This window comes from Larus michahellis, chromosome 19, assembly GCF_964199755.1.
Source record: "Larus michahellis chromosome 19, bLarMic1.1, whole genome shotgun sequence".
Lineage (NCBI taxonomy): Eukaryota > Metazoa > Chordata > Aves > Charadriiformes > Laridae > Larus > Larus michahellis.
In genome coordinates, this window is record NC_133914.1 from 7,185,286 (window position 1) to 7,206,988 (window position 21,703).

The 21,703-nt window shown below is 48.1% G+C and overlaps 1 protein-coding gene across 1 annotated transcript; it reads left to right on the forward strand.

Moving 5' to 3' along the window:
- Positions 1-11,901: 11,901 nt before the first annotated feature.
- On the forward strand, positions 11,902-16,228 carry EDN2 (endothelin 2). The gene is made up of 5 exons (XM_074563247.1): positions 11,902-12,091; positions 12,439-12,571; positions 13,743-13,862; positions 14,644-14,748; positions 15,530-16,228. Exons 1-5 carry the CDS (start codon positions 12,028-12,030, stop codon positions 15,639-15,641), a joined length of 534 nt encoding a protein of 177 aa, XP_074419348.1. The 5' UTR covers positions 11,902-12,027; the 3' UTR covers positions 15,642-16,228.
- Positions 16,229-21,703: the final 5,475 nt, after the last annotated feature.

Consider the following 21,703-nt stretch of genomic DNA (forward strand, 5'->3'; position numbering starts at 1 on the left):
AATAACACACTTCACTCACCTCTGTACCCAATTTTTCCCCTTCCTTTTACAGACAATAATGCTCTAGCTGACCCCAGGAACAAGGTGTCCTTCACATGTCTGTCCAGTGGAAGGCCTTGGCTTTTGATTTCAACACTCTCACCCCCCGGTGGGACTGCAAAGGAGAAGATGTGCCCATCTTTCCTCCAGAAATCAATCCTAAGGAGTGGTAACACCCAGTTACCTTCATTTTGCAGTCCAACCATGCATGGACTTCTACAAACATCAACTTCATTTGAAGCATCTGCTTGTCTTTTCTCATGCATTCCCTCACAAGACTGACTTCTCCTTACTGTCTCCACAGGGTGTGGGGACAAGTTTGCCCCCCACAACCAACCAACCCGCTGTTACACCTGCAAACACTAGCCTTCTACTCTTTCAGCTAAAGAATTTCTTAAAGGATTTGGAAGCAAATGAGCGCTATCATGTATGGAGCTCTGTATGTGTTATGACTGTTAATGTCTACAGCGATGCTAGATTTCAATTTAGAGACACAGGCAGCCAATTTATGTTCATTTCATTGCAGATTATTACAGAGGTAGCACACGCACACACAAACTCACACGCTTCTCTCATGAAAACTACTTTTGTTCTTGCTTGTTTTGTTCTCTTACACAATAAAAAATCCTTCTGGCTCAAAGCACCTTTGCTCACCGTGTATAGAGAAACACACGTTTTGCCAACAACTCTCCTGAAGAGACACCCTGCAGGGATATCCTGTCTACACTTTTCCTATCATTAAGCAGAGGGTGGAAGTCTGTATTTGGGGAGCTATCAAACACCCACTCTGTTTGCCACTTTGCCAGTGTTATCAGTGTTTGTCCCCGCTCTGTTATGTGTCCTTCAATGTACTGCTGAATTCCTTTCCAAAATGTCATAAAACAACGGGGACAACTCTGTTGTTTTAGGAAAGAGGAGAACAGTCTAGGCGCGGTGGAGAATGTTTACACCATGGAGATGTGCACGTACCTCGTGTAGGATGTCTGCCGTGCAGCAGCAGAAATATGAGCGTCAAAAAGCCTGGGGTGTAGACAGTTTTGTGTGCACTCCTTTGGAGGAACGTCAGCTCCTAGGAACCTAAAGCACCTACAGTGTTAGGTGGCAGCTCAGGTTTTAGGTTTCTCAAGGATGCCTACATGTTGGGCTTGAGCACTTAATCCCCTCTGGATTTAGCTCTTTGGACATGGTGAGCTGCTTGTGCACAAGCCCTGGAGAGACTCTTAAACTAGGCGTTCCCCACTTTCTGTTTTTTTGGCAAGACCTGATCCATTAGGCATGTGCAGAGCTTGCCAAACCCACACAAAAGACAGCAGAGACGAGCCCTCAGACATGTGTGCGTACTGGTAGACTCAAAGCCCAGTGGTTACAGCACTTTCCTGGGCAGTGGGAGAGGCCAAGTGTGAATAACTTTACCTGTTTTATACTGTGGCTATTAAACACAGAGCCCTCTTGGTAAGAGACAGTGAGGTTATCTGGAATGGGATTTTCAGATCTTTTCTTGTATTTTTACAACTAATTAAATACTGGCTAAAGTAGAAGCTTGAAAGTAAGTGGGCTACTGTATAGAGCAAGAAGGGAGGGAGAGATCTTTGTCTTCCAGGACCTCATTTATTGTGGGAAAGACCTGACCAGTTCTCGTATTGAACTTCTGGGGAACGTTCACAGTTAATACACCTCCTGGCTGCCTAACTCCCTTCTTTGTACTTCCCCATTAATTTAGGCAGCTGTCTGCTCAAGCCAGGTCTTCTCGGAGTCCTGACTCCCCATTACGCATGGCAGCATTTTGTGGATTTACCGTATGAGACAAAAGCTCCTCTGAAAATTCATGTTTCTAAAGCATCGTTGTCTTGCCACACTGGCAGGAGAATGCCTAAAATTTTAAAATCTGTGTTTTGGCGTTTCCCAGGGCTCTAGAGGAAGCTTGCAGCAGAAAAATGGGACTGAACTCAGTTTTCCAATGTAGCGAATTTGCAGTACTTTATAGTCATTAATTTAGCAGGCTTAACAACTTCTGAGGCAGATGAGGATTATTGCAGAGAGGTAAATGAAGGGGCGTGTAAATTTGGGTCTGTGGGAGGGCAGTGAGAAGCACGTTGCATTTATGGCTGAGCCAAGCTAAAGCCGAACCCACTGGAGAAAACGGTGAGTGATTGACTTGGGGCCATGCAGGAGGCAGAGATGCTTCTCTGAGAGGGGAAGGGAAAGCAGCGGTGGAAGGATGGGGCTTCCCCAGACCCTGGTGTGGTGGGCAGCTGTGGTGGTATGGAGGGGTGCAGCCACGGCCAAGTGGAGGAGAGCTCAACAGAGGTTACTGAGGATTATGGAAGGGCTGGGTGGAGATACGGCTCAGGCCAGTTTGCTGTCTTGTTATTTGGCTTTTAGTGAAAGTATCCAGTCCTTTCCCTAGTAAGAGCCTGACAAAAATGAAGCAGTGTCCACGCCAAGGATTGCTGAATTTCCTGACACGTCCTCAGGCTACGTCCCTACTTGGAGGTGAAGATGGGATTTAAGCAGGATGTTCCCTGCATCCAGCACTATAAGCTGCATTTGTATTCAAAGTGTCCACTCTGATCAGATGCAAAAAGTATCCTTGGGCCACTTTGATGGGCTGGGACTAACCCCCTCACCTCCCTCTTGGCAGACCACTGCAGACCACACTGATGAGAGCTGGTGTCTATGTTTGGGGCTGAGCTTTCCCTGTCAGAGGAGCTTCAGCACACGGTATCAGCCAGGTCATAAGTGGGCAGTGGATGAACCAAGATGGGTGGCAAGTTTGGACTTACTCCCAACTGACAGCATGATGTAGTCCCAGTGGTCAAAGACAGGAGTTTGCCTGGAAGTGTCTGAGAAGTTTTTTGGACGTCCTTCCTCATGATGCCATGAAACCCTCTCTTCCCCAGCCTCCCCCCAGGGCTGAGTTCCTCCATCAGCTGGTGAGACCCCACAACCTGTGGGCAATGCTGAGCAGGAGGAACGCGTGTCTCCCCATGATTCATGCCAGAGAAAACCACCCCATAAACACCGTGGAGGCTACTTTGAAGAATTCTTGAGGTATAAATAGTAACAGCTCTGGGGAAGCCGAGTCCTCTCACCTCTGCTACTCATCTGCCTTGTTTTCTCCTAGACTTTCTATTATCTCCAGTAACAAAGGCGATGGGTTGTGGCATCCAAGACATGTCAGACATAACTAACGTGTGGCCTTCAGAGCAAAACCACTCAACGGCCACGCTGTGCTCCCTGCCCAGCAGCTCCTGTTGGAGACCTGGTCTCTGAGCTGGGGTCAGAGAGCTCAGACCCATCACAGACAGCCAAGGAATTTGTAGAATAAATAGACAAAACAACCAGTGGCAAGAAAAAGGACAAGATTACCTCCTTCCTTCTCTTCTCCACCATTGAAGAATTGGGAAATTGAGACAAAATGAGTATTAGAAATGCAACTACTTTGGGTGAAATACAAACACAGCTGGTATTGTTACAATACAATTTACAAATACACTGAATGTACTGAAACCAACAAATTAGCAGCAAAGCCAATAAAATTAAGCATTGCTACAGATTTGCAGTGTCTCATACCTACAGTATTGGAATGGATTATTTTGCTTTTCTGCTTAAATTTACTTTTCAAAGTGAGACCTTTGCTTTAATATACTAAAATTCTTTTCAAGAGACCAACAACTGCAAGTGTTTGCTCAGAATAATCCTTTTCTGCAGCCAGAGGTAATATTGTTAATGGGATTGTTTTTTTAAAATATGAAACACCTAATAGTTTTATGTCATTTTATGTTGGAATATAAAATTGCAGCATTTCTAGTGAAGCAGAAAATCTGGTTGCTACCCTCGGCTCTGATCCCTCTGGACTTGCAGTCAGATACCAATAGTTATAGCATAAACCAGCCCGTAAGAATGAAGTTTCATGGCAGGCTGGTTAACCAGTAACTGAAATTATGGTTACATCTGTCCAAGGGCAGAGACATACAGCAAAAAGACACTGCTAGCAGAGACTGATCCCTTGCCAGGTTTGTGTTGTGATTCCTCAGCACCTAATTACTCCTACTTTAATTAAACTTTCTTGTAAAACTTTCGTTGTTTCCTTCCCTAAATGATCTGCTTCTGCAGACTGGAGTCTCTCATCTCCTACCAAAATTGCAAATAGAGCTGGATGGAAATTACGACCTTCTTAGTTTGCTGGAAATGTTTTTTTTTTGGGTTTTGTTTTTTTTTTTTTTTTGACTCAAGTATTTCTAATTTCTCTTAAAAACAAGATGTTTTTAAAAATTGCAAGTCTGATTAAATTGTTGCATTTTCATAGGAGAATTTTTTTCCATTACAATTTTGAGCCCCTGAGTAAAGAAAATGAAATCAATTTGATCTTTTTGCAACAAATTGCAAGACTGAGAGCTGAAATAATTTCCCTGAATGTAGCAAACTGACAAATTTAAAAGCTCTGTACTTCATTTCTTACTCTACCCACAATTTTGGGGGAAAACAGATGTTATCAGTGTTCAAAATCTTCAGTGTTCCCGCATCAGCACTTCTCATTAGAAAACCCTTATAAACTCATCAGGTGCTGTCCTGGATTTGGACATTGTTCAGAACAATGGGATCTGTCCTCTAGGTGGCACAAATCAATACATCAATACATCAATAAACCATATCAATAATTAATAATTAACCACATGTACAAGTGCTGAGGTTTAAAGGGCATCCACTAGCATTTTCTTCGTTTTTTTCTTGGTTTTCTTCAAACTATATTTAACTTCTGTCTTATTCTGTATGAATTACTGTCTCTGGCCAATCTTTGCAGCTCACTTACCCCACATACTTACCCCAAATATCTCCCCCAAAAGAATGACTGGGAAAGAGAGATCTGGAATGAATTTAAGCTGTTGGCCAAATAAAAACTAGTTGCTTAAAGGGGACTTCAAGCACACGTGTCATCTGCTGGGACCTGAACTGGATACCGAATATTGCTGTGTCTGCAACCTGGAACACCGTGGCCTTTGCAGAAAGCAGCTGTTGCAGAAAGGGATATTCGCGCCTGTCCGGGTGGTAGAAACCCCACTGAACTTGTCTCGGCTGGAAATAGTTATGTTACACAAGCTGTTCTCATGCACTTGCTGCAAAGGATTGGTATCATAAAGCCGTTAGCGATAGAAGACAGCTCCGAGGTGGTGATTAATTGCATTACACCTATTGTAATTATAAATTCCAGGTCACTCATCATTCTGGAAAGCTGAAGGAGTTCAAGCATCAGGGTGGAGTAAAGGCAGACATCCATATTAAAGTGTTCCAATGAACACCCAACGTACAAGGAATGTCTCCGTGGGGCTGTCTAAACACACACTGTGCTTTTCTTTTCTTGCCCCTTGGGCACAGAATGTATGTAATCAGACAGGCACACAGGACAGATTTGTAATTGTCATTCAGTTTAACATATAAAAAAACTTTCTTACCTGAAAACGTTTCCCTTTGGCGCAACTTTTCCATCCAGAGAAAGGGTGAACATGCTGTTGCTTCCCAGGTAGTGAGGAAGAAATTGCATGAGTTCACAGCCTTTGGAGTCCCTACATTTTTGAAAGAAGGAATAGCTTGTGCTGAAAAAGTTCAGCAAATTTCTTGGTGTGGGAGAGTTGCAAGTTTTCGCCCGTGCCTCTCTCTACAGGAGCTCCCACAGCAGCGTGGAAGGGAGTCATGAGGAGCACATTTATCATGAGTTTAAAATAACAACGGTAAAACCAGACTAGAGCAGGTCTGTGGGCTGTGGCAGTGACCAGCAGAAGATGCTGAAGAGGAAGGTGGACAAGTCCTGCCGTAAGGGATAAGGAACGTCCTGCTCCTGCTGTAGGTCTCATCTGGGTCTAATATAATAGGAGAGCCCTGATGCATGAAGTTGATTGTCCCTTTCCAAAGCTGACCACACATCCATATGTTCACAATACCCGCAGTTTAGCTAGTCCCTTCCTGGATTTAATTCCAACTGGTGTCCTCTTTTATTTCACTAAAGAACTCATTGCTTTGCTATAAAATTAATTACACTTGTGTAACAGAGTGATAATCATCTTAGACTACAGACAGACAGCTCAGTACATTTCAAAGGTCTCTGAGACATTCAACTCATTTTTCTCCCTTTGAAACCAGCTGAGAATCACACTTCTCGCTCACTGCCTGTACGTTTTCATCATCAGCTTCCCAAATTGCTGCGATGGGGCCTCCTTCTTCCTGAAAGACACCCCAGGGCAGTCCATCATTGCCATAACCCCTGTGATATCAAACTTGGCCTCTTCAAATGACGTTTGAGACCTCTAGTTAAAGCGGAGAAGAACAACAGAAAGGGGAGCATGATTTTATTTGGTGCCTGGGCTCCCCCTTTGCTGTCTCAGAGTCACTCGTGGCCACTGTAAATTTAAACTCTCAATCAGGAAAGTGCTGCCATGCCCTGCAGAGCAAAGCTGATGGCTTTGTCTCCTCTGTGTGCCGTATGGGTCTGAGATAATCCGTTTCTGCAGTTCACTGGCAAGGATGCCAGGCAAAGAGCAGCCTGATTTTAACAGGCTGGCTCAAGGCACATGCAAGGCAGGCAAAGGGCAGCATCCTGCCAAGGGGCCAGGACTGCCACGGGGGAAGACACTTTCTGGGTGATGCTACAACTAGGCGGGCTCTCCTGGGTGTGAGAGGTGGTCCATGCAAAAGCCAGCCAAGCTGCTGCCTCCTGCCCCCGTCCCACCTCGCTGGAAAGGATGGAGAAAGCCATGCCTGGGGCTGCAGGACATGGTCTTCACCTTCCTGTCTGACCCCACCTTCTCCCATCACATTCCTGGTGGGATTTCTGCCTTGGCAACAGAGAAGCCTTGTGTCTGTGATACCAGGAAACGTGGGGCAGGAGGGCAGCTCTGGCAGTTTCCGATGGCAGTCCCAATGCCTGGGGCCGGGCTACCTCTCCCCATGTCTGTGAGGGCCGCAGAATTTCTCTGGAAATTCCTAGGATGGGGAAAACACACAAAGATCTCTAAACTTGGAGTGGAGTAAACAAACCCTCATGGTATATTCAGGCACTGATAATGCAAACCACAGACAAACATAGAACAGGGACAAATCTGTTATCAGTAAACCATGCAAATACTCAGATCTTAATGTTTCTTCTCTTTAGAGCTGCCATTTCATGACTGGCCTAGACTCACTGAAGTCCTTTTTGCTGTTGAAACAGTAATCCCATGTCCAGCTCAGCCAAGCAGTCCCACCTCCCCATTGTACTAACACCAACCTCCATGCAAAAAAAAGGAAAGCGACAGCCTGGGGTTGGTGTGCTCTGCAGAGAAGCTGGCTGGGGTCTCGCAGAACAAATCTTGATGAGGTGCGAGCAGTCTGGATTTTCATTAATAGCCCAATAATGAGTGAAAGCCGTCACAACCTGTGAGGATTGCCTGGCTATCCCAGTCCTTCCATAGAACCAGTCCCTGTGAAAAGAAAGGAGCCAAAGAGGAATTCAGGAACTGCTTCAGAAAATGCTTGGATGCTGCAAGTGAACTTCAGGTCACTCTCCACGCAGCTGACCGGAAGCCCAAATCAGAAAGAGAGTCTGGGATCTGGAGGATGCCCTCATATTGCTCGTGTTATTTAGTAGCCTTAAACTTGGTTGAAATTCTCCAAACACCACTGTCTGTGCAAGACTCTGCCTCCTAAACTCCTTGCCATTCTCAGCACCTTTGAAGCGATAAGGACGACACTCCACACCGATGCTGTGTAGGGTCAAAGCACTGGAGAGCTAAGGAGACTCCTGCCCCTTTCCCCTTACAAGGATCCAGGCCCTTGTGTGCACCCTTCTTCACTGGGTGAAATACATTCTTCAGGCATCCCTGTGCTCAGCCTCCCGGCACCACACTGAACTTCCTCGTAGTCAGCAGAAAGCAGTGATTTATAACAACTGATGGCTTGATCCGGGGGTAGGGAGGGGGGGCGACGCATCTCCCAAAGGAAGCTTCGCTTGACAATGTCTCTTTCCTACACTTCCTAACAGGGACTCCATGGGGGATGACCAACTGTGGAAAAATTTTGCTTATGTCCCAGGACAAGAATTATGATTATTTGTTGGGCTTCCATCCACCGTGGGGAATTCTGGCTCGTGACATCACCCCATTGTTCCCGCCGGTGCCAAGAACACGCTGGGATCCCGTCTTCTCAATGGTTAAAGCCCTTTCCTGTTTGCTCGTTCCTTGTTTCCAAACAGCGCATTTCATTAATGCTGCATGGGACGTCTCTTTTCTTGAGCTGTTTTGTCCCTTTCGTCATGTCTGCCTGGAACTCTGCACAATGAAGTGAACAATGTATTCCTACAGTCAGAAACAAAAGGGAAAAAATAACCGCAGGAGGCAAAGCCCATCTTTGGCATTTAGGACCCTGTGTACGCCTTTGTTCCTTCTTTGGAAGCCGTGTTTGTGTAGCACGGACCCGTCCCTCTGCTCCAGCCTGTTGTTTTTCTTAGTGATTTTAGTGTGGTGATAATGCCAGGAGTGTTGGCCCTGGGAAGCAGCAGCTCCTGCTCTTTATCAGGGGAACGGGGACAGTTTCAGGAGCAGTGCAGCTTCTCTCTGTCCAGGAGGTCAAGGGGAACCACTGCTCCCAGTCCCAGCTGACCCCCCAGCCCATGGTACTGGGGATTGGGTATGGAACAATTGAATCAACAGGGGATGGAACAATTGAATCAATACGGGATTGAACATTCAGCTTAAAATGAGTAGCTACTCTTGAAGCCACTAGTTAGCTACCAGAATAATACTCTGTGGGCATGGTTGATGCTGAGACGGATGTTTTACCCTACGTCTGGACGTTCTTCTTCGCAAACCTAAAGGCAAATTACTTTTTAAAAGGTCATTGTTGGCTTTTTTTTTTTCACACAGAAATTCTGTAGCTCTGGACAAAGTTCTCAGAGCAGGAGCAGTTCAAAGCGGTCCTGGTCAATGCAAACCCAACCCCACCTTTTCTCTGCAGGGTTCCTACGCCCCTGCAACAAACAGAGACTTTCCTCCATAGCCCCACATCCTTTAAAATCTTTGAAACACTGGTGCCAAACATCCATACGTGTGCTGGTCAGGTTTGTGCCTGCTCAGTACATTAGGGTATTTCCTGGAGAAGAAAAAAAAAAAATAGTTCAAACTCCATTCAGTAGGCATATATGAACAAGAGGGTGTAACATTTGCAGCGACGGTGTAAATCTCTTGGGATTTATGAGAAATGAAGAAAACAAGTGGGAAATCTTGGATGAAAGGTCTGGTTTGCAAAGATGTTTTTGCACCTTGTGTTAAAGGCAGACAGGTAGCAGAAATCTGGGCACTTGTCTTCCAGTGACACAGTAAGAGATCTTTACAGATGGTTACAGGTGGCGTCAGGCACTTCTTGGAAGTGTAAGCTAAGTGACAAAGCTATGGCCACAAAAGGAGTCTGGTAAAGGAAATAGCTTGAACCCAGATCTCCAAAACCTCAGATGAACTTGAGACCCTTCGTCCTTCCTGGAGACATGAGGGGTCTTCATGGGACAAAGTTCTCTGCTGATCCTTTCACCAACTGAATCCTGGAAAGCCTTATTGCTGTGGCTCTGTCTCATGCTTCATGCAAACAACTGGTAGCACCTTTTCTAAGAGAGAGCCCCTTCTTTAAGCAAAATGATGTCATTTATGCCCCAGCCTTTCCTCGGTGTGGGTAACTACTGCTGCGTTACCTTCCCCACGTCGAGGATATCTTCTTTCACCCGGGAGTGACCAGAATGAGGATCAGAGAAGCCGGAGCCAAGGGAGATTTATCGTATCATTGAACTGGCCTCTGGAATGTCACATAGTATCTGGGCTCTGACATAACTCTGAAACTTGGCACAGCTGGAACACGGGCTGTCACAGGTAATGCTGCTATTGTATTTCCCTATTTTCTTTAGAATGATTGTTACATTGGCACAGAGGTTCAAAACTTCCCTCTGCTTGTTTGCCTACCACACTGAAGCTTTGCTTTATCAGTTACATCTTTGTTTTCCTCTTATTTTGAAATAAAATTTGCGCTATTCCTGGTTTACTCTGCCTAATGTCCTCTACCCTGCAATTTTAGCTCCATTCCCAGGTGTCCATTTTTCACCTGCTCTGGCCTCCCGCGCCCCCTCACTTCATCCCCACTCGATAAACGCAGCTCTCGCCAGTGTCTCTGCTCTCATGTGCCATCACACTCAGAGTCGTTTGGTGAACAAGAACAGTAATTTCCCCTGAGCATATTTTTTTTTTTGATCCCACCGTGGGTTTTGCCCTGCACACATCTTCTGCGCGCATTTGGCGTGAACACAGGGAGGGATTCACACTGCTGCTTGGTCTGAGTGAACGTTAAAGCCTCTTGTCACTGTTTGCAGAATGCAATCGCGACCCATTTTACTTGCATGAGATGCAGAAGCGATTGCTCAGATGAAAGCACTTTTCCACACTCTAGCTCACTGCACGTTTTCTTACTTCTCTTCCCATTCCCCGTGCACGTGTTACACTTTCCATGAGACCGCACACTCATTCACTGTAATTGCCATCATCTTGCATCCGTTCACAACAACAGCACAATAAAACCTTAAATTGTTCATTGTAAACAAACAAAAATACACTCCCTTTCCTAAGAAGCCTTTAAAAACATCTTGAAAAAGGCAGTCAAGTGCAGTAGTCCTTTGCTGGCTTTTCTAACCTGTTCGTCCTCCTGGTTATACTCCGCTCCCGAGATTTACCCTGGATTTGTGAAGCCTGGAAGCTTTTATCCATCCCCGTGGTGGTCAGTACCCAACGCTGCTCTGGAGGACAGTTTCCTACTTCGTAACACACACACTGGGCAAAATGAAGGTGCTTTGCCTGCCTCCTCGCACACGCCAGGAGGGGACTTCTGTATTTTTTTTACATTATTTGTATCCTAAAAACGTGCAGATCATGTCGATGATGCCATCCTTAATGTCGCAGCAGAACTAGGCAGCGGTCGAACAGTTTCATCGCAAGAAATTTTAACTGCTTGACCCAGCAAAATACTTTAAACTGATTTCACGGGGGGAAAAAAAAAAAAAAAAAAAAAAAAAAGAGAGAGAATGCAGGGACTTTCATTTAGCTGTTTAATTTTCTTGAATTGAGTAAACAATTTTATTTCGAATTTAACTTTTCCCCAATTCTACCTACTTCACCCAGGTTAAATCGGCATTCCCGTGCGGACCAAGTCAGCCCGCTTAACTGTGTAATTTGTGTAATTTTAATTACCCTTTTTTTTTTTTTTTTTTTCATTGTGCCCGGAGGAGCCGCCTGGGGGGGGTCCCTCGGCCGGGAAAAGTCGGGGGGCGGGGGGGAAGGGACGGGACGACACCAGCCCCCCCCCGGCTCCCCTCCACAACGCGTGGGGCAAGCAGCCGCCGGGCTCCCGCTCCATCTGCCGGCGGCGGGGGCAAACTACCGCCTGCCCCCCCGCCCCCGGCTCCCAACCCTCCTCTGCCCCCCGGCTACGCCGCGGGGCGGGGGGGGCAGGAGCAGCCCCCACTCGTGACCCTCGGCGGGGTACAAACACGATGCCTCCCCCCGCCCCGCCACGCCGCATCCACCCTCCGCCACCTCTTCCACTCCCGCACTCCGCGGAGTGCGGGACCGCAGGTCTCACGCGTGGAGCGGGGCCGGGGGGGGCACCGAGACGCCCGCCCCGGGGCCGCCCCCCCCGCCCCGTGCGGGGCGGGGGGGGGCGGCCCCGGGGCGGGCGTCTCGGTGCCCCCCCGGCGCCGCTCCACGCGTGTTTCCCCCACGTTGCGGGGCGGAGCGGGGCGGTGACGCGGCGGCGGCGGGGCTATAAAGCACCTGCCGGGCCCCCGCCGGCTCCAGACGCATCGGGGCGGCTCCGGCAGCGCACGGAGGAGCAGTGGGGAGGAAAGAAAGGAAAAAAAACAACCAACCAACCAACTCTAGGATAAAACAACCCCAAAAGCCTCCAACTCGCCACCCGAGACCCTCCATGGCCAGCCACCCCGCCGGTGCCATCCTGCTGGTCATCGCCCTCTGCACCCTCCTGGGAGATGGTGAGCTGGAGGGGGGTTCAGAGCCTGCCCTGGCTGGGGGACCCCTTTTTTATGCTCCACTCAGCTGGGAGGTAGGGCTGCACGGGGGGCTGGAGGGTGTGGGGTGCAGTGTGGGGTGCCCTTGGTCCGGGGGTTGCCTCTGCGGCTGCCAGGGTGATGCAAATCCTTAATGAGCCCACAGCCTAATCGACGCCCCCTGTAAAACTGCCTGTGGATTGCAATCGCCGTAATCCTTACCGGAGGTGTAATTGCGGAGGTGACAAACCAACGGGCGCTCCAGCGCCCTGCGCCGAGCCTGCAACTCATCCCTTCTTCCTGCAACTCATCCCTTCCTCCTTCTGCCGTAGGTATGGGCCATCCTCCGCTGGAGTCCCACCTGGCCACGCACCCGAGGACCAAGCGATGTTCCTGCAACAGCTGGCTGGATAAGGAATGCATTTACTTCTGTCACCTGGACATCATCTGGGTCAACACGCCTGGGTGAGCATGAACGTAGCTTGCTGGGGAGGGGTGGCTCTGCTGATGAGTGAGTGAGTGTATTTTCTGATGGAGGATGGGGTTAGGTTAGAGGAGATGGGAAAGGGTGAGTGCTGGGAGGCTCTTGTGGCACCTGCTCTGGGAAGCATTGCAAGTCCAGTCCTTTCCAACATCCAGAAAGGGACAAGCTGTGCTCCTGCTCAGGACTGGCAGCTTAACCCACAGGGCAGGGGGGTGACAGCGTGGAGTGCTGCTTCCTCCTGGGTTCAGCTTTTTCTGGGATTTGTACCTCTAGAAGCCAAAAGCAGCACTGAGATGTTGTAGCTGCAAGTCAGAAAGTTCCTCTCCCTGCTTGCAAACTGGGTGCCAGGCTGCTGCCTGCCAGTATCGTTAATGAGACAGTGGTGGGCTGGCACTAACGTCCTGCGGCTGCCAAGTCCTGCCCTCAGGAATGCTACAGCAGCTTTCCGAGCAGTTTCAGACCAATGGCCATCACACCGGAGCAAAACACATGTACTCAGGTGTGGTTATAATCATGCTTGCTAACGTGCAATTACAACTCGCTGCTTGCTCAGAGAATAGTTGCAGTCCCTGCCAATCCTAAACCCTCTGGGAGAGTAGATTGCGATCAAGGATGGAGCGGGAATGTGCTAACAGCTCTGAAAGCGTGCCGTGATCAGAAGAACCTGTTGTGGCCCCAAGACATCTTGATTTGCACTATGTCCTGTGTGTTAAAACCCACGGAGCAGGGGGGGAGGGAAAGCCCTGACATCTCCGTGCTTGAGAAACTGGCTGCTGGATGCTGCTGGGGCTGGCGGACTGGGGCAGCCAGGCTCCTCCTGGGTCTGCCAGCCAGGTGAGCTGCCAGCTCGCCCAGCCCCAGCGGCGACCCTTGCACGGGCACCTGGGCTGCTGCGAGGGGAGAAAATTCCACTTCCAACCCAGCACATACTGGCACAGCAATCTCCCTGGGAGGGGTAGGGTGGGGAAAACAGTAGGTGGGAGAGGAGCTGGAGTTTAAAGGCTTAGACATATCAGTGACCTTTTCACCTTATGTCTATAGATGAGTCTTTTATTATCCTGGCACTGGCTTGGCTGCCTCCCAGGACTGTGTTATAAACCTGTTGGCTAATAAAAAGTTAGCTGCATAGCTGATTTCTTTTGTTTTTAACAGCCACACCGCTCCCTATGGCTTGGGAAGCCCGCCAAGGCGGCGCAAGAGATCGCTCGGCAGGTGCGAGTGCTCGCACTCGAGGGACGACATCTGTGCCACCTTCTGCCAGGCGAAGCCTGGGTAAGTCTGGGGGGGTCCTGGGGATGTCCCTGGGGGCTGCTGGGCAAGGGTGCCAGCAGGCGGATGATGCTCAGGAGCTGGAGTAACTCTGCAGCCTCCCTGGGGAGGGCTGCGCAGCTCTTTGCAAACAGCTGGAACTTGTCTAGTGGCTTTTATACCCCTCCCAAGAGGCCCTGGCAAAGTGTCACTGGGGTGTTTTTGTTGTACAACAGTCTCTTTGCTAGCTGATATGAAGCAATGTTGCCTCCGTCCCTCCTGCCAGGAGGCTGAGGAAGTGCTGGGTGCGCTGGTGGGATGGGAGGAACTGGGAGAAGGACCAGCGGGAGTGGGGGAGGGGGTGAAGCTGGGGGACACCTGTATCTCCTGCGTGGGAGATGCTGCAGGAGAGCAGGGCTGCTGAGGGCTGGGACTCACAAGGCAGATATCTTCTGTTGCCAGCTCTTCTTAGAGTGCACGTGGGCTCTCGGTCGTCTGGCTTCAGCCAGACATAGAGAGTAGCGTTTACGCTGGGGAGGTGGGGGGGGCAAAGTCACTGTAGAGATTTGTCATTTAATGTCAAGGCAATAGTTAAAATTCCCAATGATTAAATGAGACTGAATAGAGCGAGGATAGAAAAGGATAGAAGTAAAAGTGAGCTATGAATAGCTCTGAAATAGCTGCAATTAACCCTTCAAAAGCAGGCATTCAACTGTCTTAGTCTGTCACTGGTGACATTAGAGCAGCGCTCCCCCGGGTACTTACCGTGGCGCGGGTGGTTCAAGTGTCTCCTCTTGCTCATTAGGTACCTCCAGAGTCTGAAGGTCCCAGTGAATGCTGGAGCATCCATGAAATCTCCGCAGGGAGGTGGTGCAAGGCCTTCCCACCATGGCCTGCTGAGAGCTCTCAGGTGAGACATTTAAACCCCCTCCGAATGTCCCTCATAAGCACTTTTAAAATCCGGGGTTGTAACCCCAGGCTGCAGTTGCCACTTGGATTTGACCCGACTTCCCCCTCTCGTCTGCCTTTGAATGAGTAGACTTGGCTATTTCTGCTCTCCGTAGAATGGAAGGCTAACAGCTGAGGGAAGCAGAGTTTCTTGTCTCCTCCAAAACTAGAGGAATATGATATAAAACGTAATTCTTGATTGGAGTGGGCAATTCCCCTGATAGGGGACAGGCAAATGGGTGAGGTATGAGAAGCGGGGAGGGGTGGCATCACACAGGAAAATGCTTGGTTGGGCAGCAGCTTTGGACCAAAGGAGATAGCTTCCTTCACATCACTGAATTGTGGAACCCTTTGCTGGAAGGAACCGTGGACTCCAGGAGTGTGAACGGGTTAAAGGGTATTGGCAGACTGAAGGAAGATTGATCCGTCGGTGGCAGTTAAATCCTTTGCAATGGGAACGAGTTCTGAAAGGCAAATCTGGGGAAGCATCACTCGAGTCGTGCCCTGCTGCAGGACTCCTTGAATCCCCTGCCACCGGCCACTGGTGGAAAGGGGTTATTGGGCTGGATGGATCTCTGCTGTGGCCTAATCCAGCTGCAGCTAGAAATTCCCCCTCTCCCTTCCCCCATCTTCTGCCTCAAAATAAATCTTGGCGAGGGTTAGATAAATATCATAATACAGGCTGTTGCTGAGTAGTAGGAAAACGGACCAGAGAATGAACATCGTGTCTCTTCTGTTTACAGGGATCTTGCCGTCTCCAGCCTGCGGTTCGGCAAGCATCAGCACCGTTCTCGGAGGAACGCGCAGCCGACAGTTTTGCCTTGGAAGAAGAACATCTGGAAGAAGAAGAGATAAGGAACAGGTGCATACCAAGTTCAGCAGAAGAATTTGGAGTCCTGTGGGTGCCGCTAACTCCGCTGTCGGTAGTTAGAGCTGAAGGAAAGGCCATGAGTGGAAGGGGGAAGAAGTGGAAGTCTCCATGCTCCTGTTGCGTGAACCAGTACTGCGTGCACTTCAGAGACTGTTGTAAAGGGAAAAGCCTCTCTCTATACAGTCACAGATGTGTCATGGAGCTGAATTGTGCCTTTTTGGATCAGGCAAGGGTCTTGCTGGGAGAGTGCTAGCTTAACTCGTCACTGGAGTCCGAGGCAGAGGGTCAGCCCGCGCCGGGCAGTTGAGTCACGTACAAACCAGGAGGCTCTGTGCAGTTCTGGACCTGGCGGCACTGAGCCCTGTCGCTGGTCTGCTCTGCCTTTGGGCATGTCTTGGCCCAAGACTTGGTTCCAGCTTGGCCCCGCTCAGCGGTGGTTTGGCTGCTCGTTGTAGATGGGGGATAAACTGCCACCAGCATGAGCCCACCGTTGCACTTTTTTCTCTTGTCAGACAGTGCGATGTGCATACAAAAGAGACTCCCATGGTAAAAACAGCTCCCAGTTTTTATTAAAAAAATAATAATATATATATATACCATCTAGAAGCCTAAAAGCTAACTGAGTAGTCGGTGGCATTCTTCGGGTGAGGAATTCACTGAAGGGCCGTCTGTCCTTAAGTGGCCCTTAATTAGGTGGAGGATAGCTTGCTTTCACTGGAGCTTGTATCAAACCCAAGCACGACCCCTGCCATCGGGTGCAGCTGCCATGGGGGTGAGCAGGCTGAAGTGGAGCTGTAATCCTGCAGCAGCCCCACGTCGCCCGGGGGAGGCAGCCCCCCTGGGTCCCAGGCAGGGCCCAGCTGCTCGGCTGGATGAGTTTAGTGCTGGGAATCTGTCTCGTCTCCTTGGACATGCCCTTAGCAGGGTAGAGTACTTCCAGCTCTTAACCTAATACCCCGGCTTGCTTTCAGCCCCACCTGAAAGGAAAGGCTCGGGGAAGAGAAGGTGGGTGGTGGGAAAATAGCACGCAAAGGCTTGCTTGCTGCTTCGCTTAGATCAGGTCTCTGAGTTGGACTCTATATTAAATAAATGACCAGTGTATGTATAGCATGTCACGATGAGAAGAATAGGGAATGCATTAGGCAAGGGGCAGCCGGGTGGGATTGCTGTGGAGCAAAGGATCGCTAAGAAGAGAGCACAGCACTGTCTGCACAGCTTTAGATTCATCTTGGATTTCAACCCATGCCAGAACCGTGTCCGTGTCCCCAGGCCTGGAGCAGCACGGTGCCGCTGGCCCAGGGGAGGGAAAGGATAATTTGGAAAAAATAGAGCCCAGGACCTAGAAACCAATCTTGTAGGCAAACACAATCTCAAGACTCCGGAGTTGTATTGCAAATGCACTTTTGTTTGCCTGGGCAGATTAACTTCTATTATAAATTGTGGCTGCAGCTGTCATCTGGTTCGTGCAGATAAATAATTGCTCTCCTGGAACCACTGTTGGGTCCCCCTTGCTGCCCAATCCAGTATTACACATGAGCATTTAAAAAGGCTACTTGAAGTTGGTGGTGGACCAAAATCTGTGGCTGTTGCAAGTGTAGTCCCATTGGACATACAAAATACTTCCTTGATTTTTTCTTTGTGCCCTGGAGGGGGGAAAATTAGACCAATTGATTGTATTGTAAATGAAACTGCCGACTAATCATTTGGTCCCCAAAGCTGCAGAGAAACTTTTTTTTATATTTAACCTTCTGAAGGTTTGAGTCATTCTAAAAAAAAAAATAAAATAAAATCCTGAAAGGGTTTGTTCCAGAGGGAACTTTGCACATGGTTTAATGTGAGCCAAGTAATTTAAAATAAAAATACTGCTGTAAAGTACTATGTATATTTCCTTGTGTGTATGTCTCATCTTTAGGTGACTTATTGCACACGTGGCATATGTAGCATCCTGAAATCTGTATATTTATTTAAATCTATTGATTTTTTTTGACAGTAATTTGCAGAATTTAATTTTTAATAAATAATAACAAAAGTCAATACCATCTTTCTTCTGTATTTGATGGCTGGGTGGTGGTGGATGAAGCAAAAGACACCGGGATGGTGAAAGTGAGCGGGACAGCAAAGCTGGGTGAGGATGGGGAGGATGTGTAGTCTTGTCAACAGTCCTGAGCAAATTTCAGTTCAAAGTGAATCCATTTAGCTGACTTAAACATTCCCTAACTTAAAATAAACACCTTGCTCCTTTCTAGATGTCTGTGGGGATAGAGATGTGAAATCATCCCTAACCTGTTGAGCGTAGGGCTGTGGATGCTGCGACCAGCTTGAGTCCTTGTGCCAAGGGATCCTGTTAATGTTTTCCCACGGTTTAGTCCTTTGCCTCAAATCCTCTTAGCAGCTCCACGTCAGCATCGCAGGGACAGAGCAACCACGCAGGCTCCCCTGTGCCCACTAACTTTTAGATCTGAGTTTTGCTGATTGATTTTAATTCCTTTTTTTTTTTTTTTTGAGTACAGTTAAAAAGTCATCATCCATTTCATGGTCCTCTTTGCGGGAAGACCACGCCATAGATTAGTCTGGTGTAGTTAACTCAGTGAATGTCATGGCATAGTCGTGAGAAAGGAATAAAAAAGAAATATTAACGGAATAGCCAGCACTGTGCTTGCTGCATACCCAGAAACCATAGCAGATCTTCCAGGGTTTCCATGGCTTCCTGGGAAGAGTAGTGCAGAGAGCTACAGCCCCATCCTTTCCTATTGCCCGGCTCTCTTGGCTGAGCTGCATCACCCATGGCCAAGACTCCGCTCTGTGGCTCGGAGTTAGAGTGTGTGAAAATCAGATTCCTTCAGACATTTCTATGGCTTTAATGGTAAAGGTCCATGATAAATAGGACCTCAAATTAGAGGTAAAAGGGAAAAAAAGGTAATCTGAAACACTGCAACTTTCCTACATGTAATATCTAAAGTGCAATTCTCCCCTTTTCTGCTCAAACTTGTTCCAGAAACAGGCCTGAAAATTTTGCCTCTTTGGGGCAATTTCCACGGTGTCCTGCTTGAACTGATTTTAGGTGGTGTGAATGAAGAAGCTGAGGGCTTTTGGAAATTCATTCGTTTCCCAGGGATGATTTCCCCATCATCTGGAATGTCCATTGAGCCAGCCTTGGGCCCAGCCTTTTATTTTATTTTTCTTAAGCCACAGAATAATTATGGCTTCAGTCAGCCTTTGGTCTCAGAGAATGAAGCACCGGTGCTCACACGTGGTGCAGCTACCTGTGAGTGATAGCACAAGGGGAGCATCACCTTTGCTGGAGGTGTGACCATATGACACGGTCTCCAGCCCTGCTACAATATGTGGGCTTGAAGCAAGACATTCAAACAAGGAGAATCTGAGCTAATTCATTTGTCAGTGGGTTGTGGTTTTGGGTTTTTTTTTTATGTCCCTAAGATCAATGAACAGAGGAAAAATTCCAGATAGGGATGAATGATAGCAAATCTTCCAGGGCAGGCTCTCCATGTTGACTTGGGGAAAGTTTAGTCTCACTGGTGAGTACTACAGAAGGAAATATTGAAAGTCAACATATTTGGATAACCAATTTAAAAGTACCACAGTCCAGACATCCAGAAAAGCCCCCCAGGGCTCAGAAGACCTCCTTGCTAGGATCTTATTTAAGGCCCCTCAGGTGTCCCACCCAGTGCTGAGGAGCAGCCTGAGCCTGGCAGGCACCCCCTGGTGTTGCCAACATCTGTGCAAAGCCCAGCCCTTCGGGTAGAGTTTTAATTACAAGAGCTAATTAGGTATCACCCAAGGGAAGGAGAAGATGGAGATGCTTAAGAGCAACTTAATTAGGGTGAAAAGGGAGGACGAGCTTATTCTGAGCTTATTGAACTCAGTAATAAAGATTAGCTGAAGTAGGTCGAAGGAGGCATATTCTAAAAATTCTCACGTGTAACAGGAAAGAACAGAATAGCAAAACTATTAAAGATAAAACTCCAGGAAAGGAGACAACTTATAAAGCCAGTTCTAAGTATTAGTGCTAGGGTGTCTTTCCTAAGATACAACTTTTTGATTGAGCAGTTCTTTTTATGGTTGGTGATTCCCATAAAAGTGAACCTCTTCTGCCCTGCATGTGACTCTGGCATTTTTTCTGCAGCAGGAGTTCCTGAAGAAGAAGAACCTTTATAGATGGCCCGCAGGCAGCTAACTTTCCCTCTGTACTGCGGGACAGTTCTGTCCTCATCAAGTTAGGCAATATATTTTTTGGTGGGACTTTGTTCACGTTTCCCATTTGTTGAACTTCCCTTGGGAACTGGGTCTTAGGTTTAACCCTTAATCACTTCCTTTAAGAGGTGATCGGTAGGAAAGCTGAGGCAGGTGGAGCTGGCATAAAACTGTTGGATGAAGCACATCTCCATCTGTCATACCTTTCTCTGGCACTTAGCAGGAGCATTATACTGCCTGTGAGCCTGTTTGAAGTCCTTTCCTCAATTTCAGGCCTGCTCACTGATGAGTAACTGGGTGTCTCTCACTCATCCAACTTCTGTAAGACCTTTGAGGAGACTTTACGGCCACTCCCTTGTCAAAAGGAAAAGGTGTGTTCCTCTTCAGTGCGCTGCTCCGTCAGGTTGCCCCGCAAAGGCGAGATGATTTCATTGACCTCCCTGAGGGAAAGGCTTCTGAAGCAGGGAGGTTGACTTAACGACCTGTAGCAGGTCACCCTGGCACCCTTCAGTCCTCACCCCCCCTTTTCCCCTGCATCGACTCTGATGCTAGGCTAAACCCCGCTAGGCAAACTGAGCTGGTAGAAATCCAACTCAGGGAGGAGGTTTCTGATGATTTAGTGACTTCAGCTGGGTCAGATGAGTCCGGAGCTGAAAGATGAAGCCCCATGAGCAGCTAAACATCTGGCTGAGACTCCGAAATGTGGGAGGTCACAAGGACCATTGAGCTTTTGCAGGTGGAATACACCATAGAAATGGCTTCTAGTGATTTTGGGTTTTCATCTCAGCTGATAGCAGGAGGCTTGCAAGAGGGTGGAAGCTGAAGCAGAAAATTTAAATGGGCACAGTCAGATTAAGTAATCGCGTAGTTTAAAAACATATTTGTTAGCTGTTCTGGGTAACGAATACAGGCTCATGCCCCACCCTGGTAGTGAGCTCCAGGTAAGTATATCCTTGATCCCACAAGGAACTTGGCAAAGCACAGGAGGTGTGAGGAGGGAGCTGAAGCCCTGCAGCCAAAGCAAACAGTCAGCAGAGCCGTGTCTCATCACTGGACATAAACCTTCTCCAGGGGCTTGAGGCTGGTGGTTGCTTTCCCAGGCTCACCGTGGGGATTTGTTTTGAAGCAATGTAGTGGAAGGATATCCTCCTTTTCACCTTCTGCTGGGATCCCAGAGGGTGCATGTTGCTGAAACGAGGAGCACAGAGTGGGAAACTGCTTGTTTTCTGATTTAAACAAACTCTTTCTCCAGTTGCGTTGGTGAAGGGGGGGAGGATGCCACTGGCTCTTTAAAGAGTCTGCACTGGAAATCGTCATTCCTGTAGTGCATTTGGAGCACACTGGAAGTACAGCGCAGTGCGTAGTTGGTGTAGCTTGGAGGACAGGGTACTAACACCTTGCTGAGTGGCTTTCCCTTGTGAATTATTGGGAAAACACCTGAAGTGCTGCACTCCAAAGGAAAGAATGACAAGGCTGATCAGAAAGACTTTCATGAACTCCAGGATCTCTTGTCTGTGACGGGGTTGTTCTGTCAGTATACCTAGGAGTTGTGAGAGTCTACCAGAGGATAGAAAATCATCTTCCCTTTCCTCCCAGAGAGAGACGTCCCTTCAGCATATCACATTCATTTTATTATGGCCCTAATAGCACATTATTTGCAATATGTGTTAACCAATTCAATAAGTCACCCTGATGGCTTTTTTTTTTTTTTTTGTAGTTTTCAGTACATCCATGAAAATCTCCAAGACTTCATTTCAGCAGAGAGACCATAACAGTTTAGACAAGATCTTAAATGGTGAATAATCCTCTCCCTGGAGATTTGATGGCAAATACA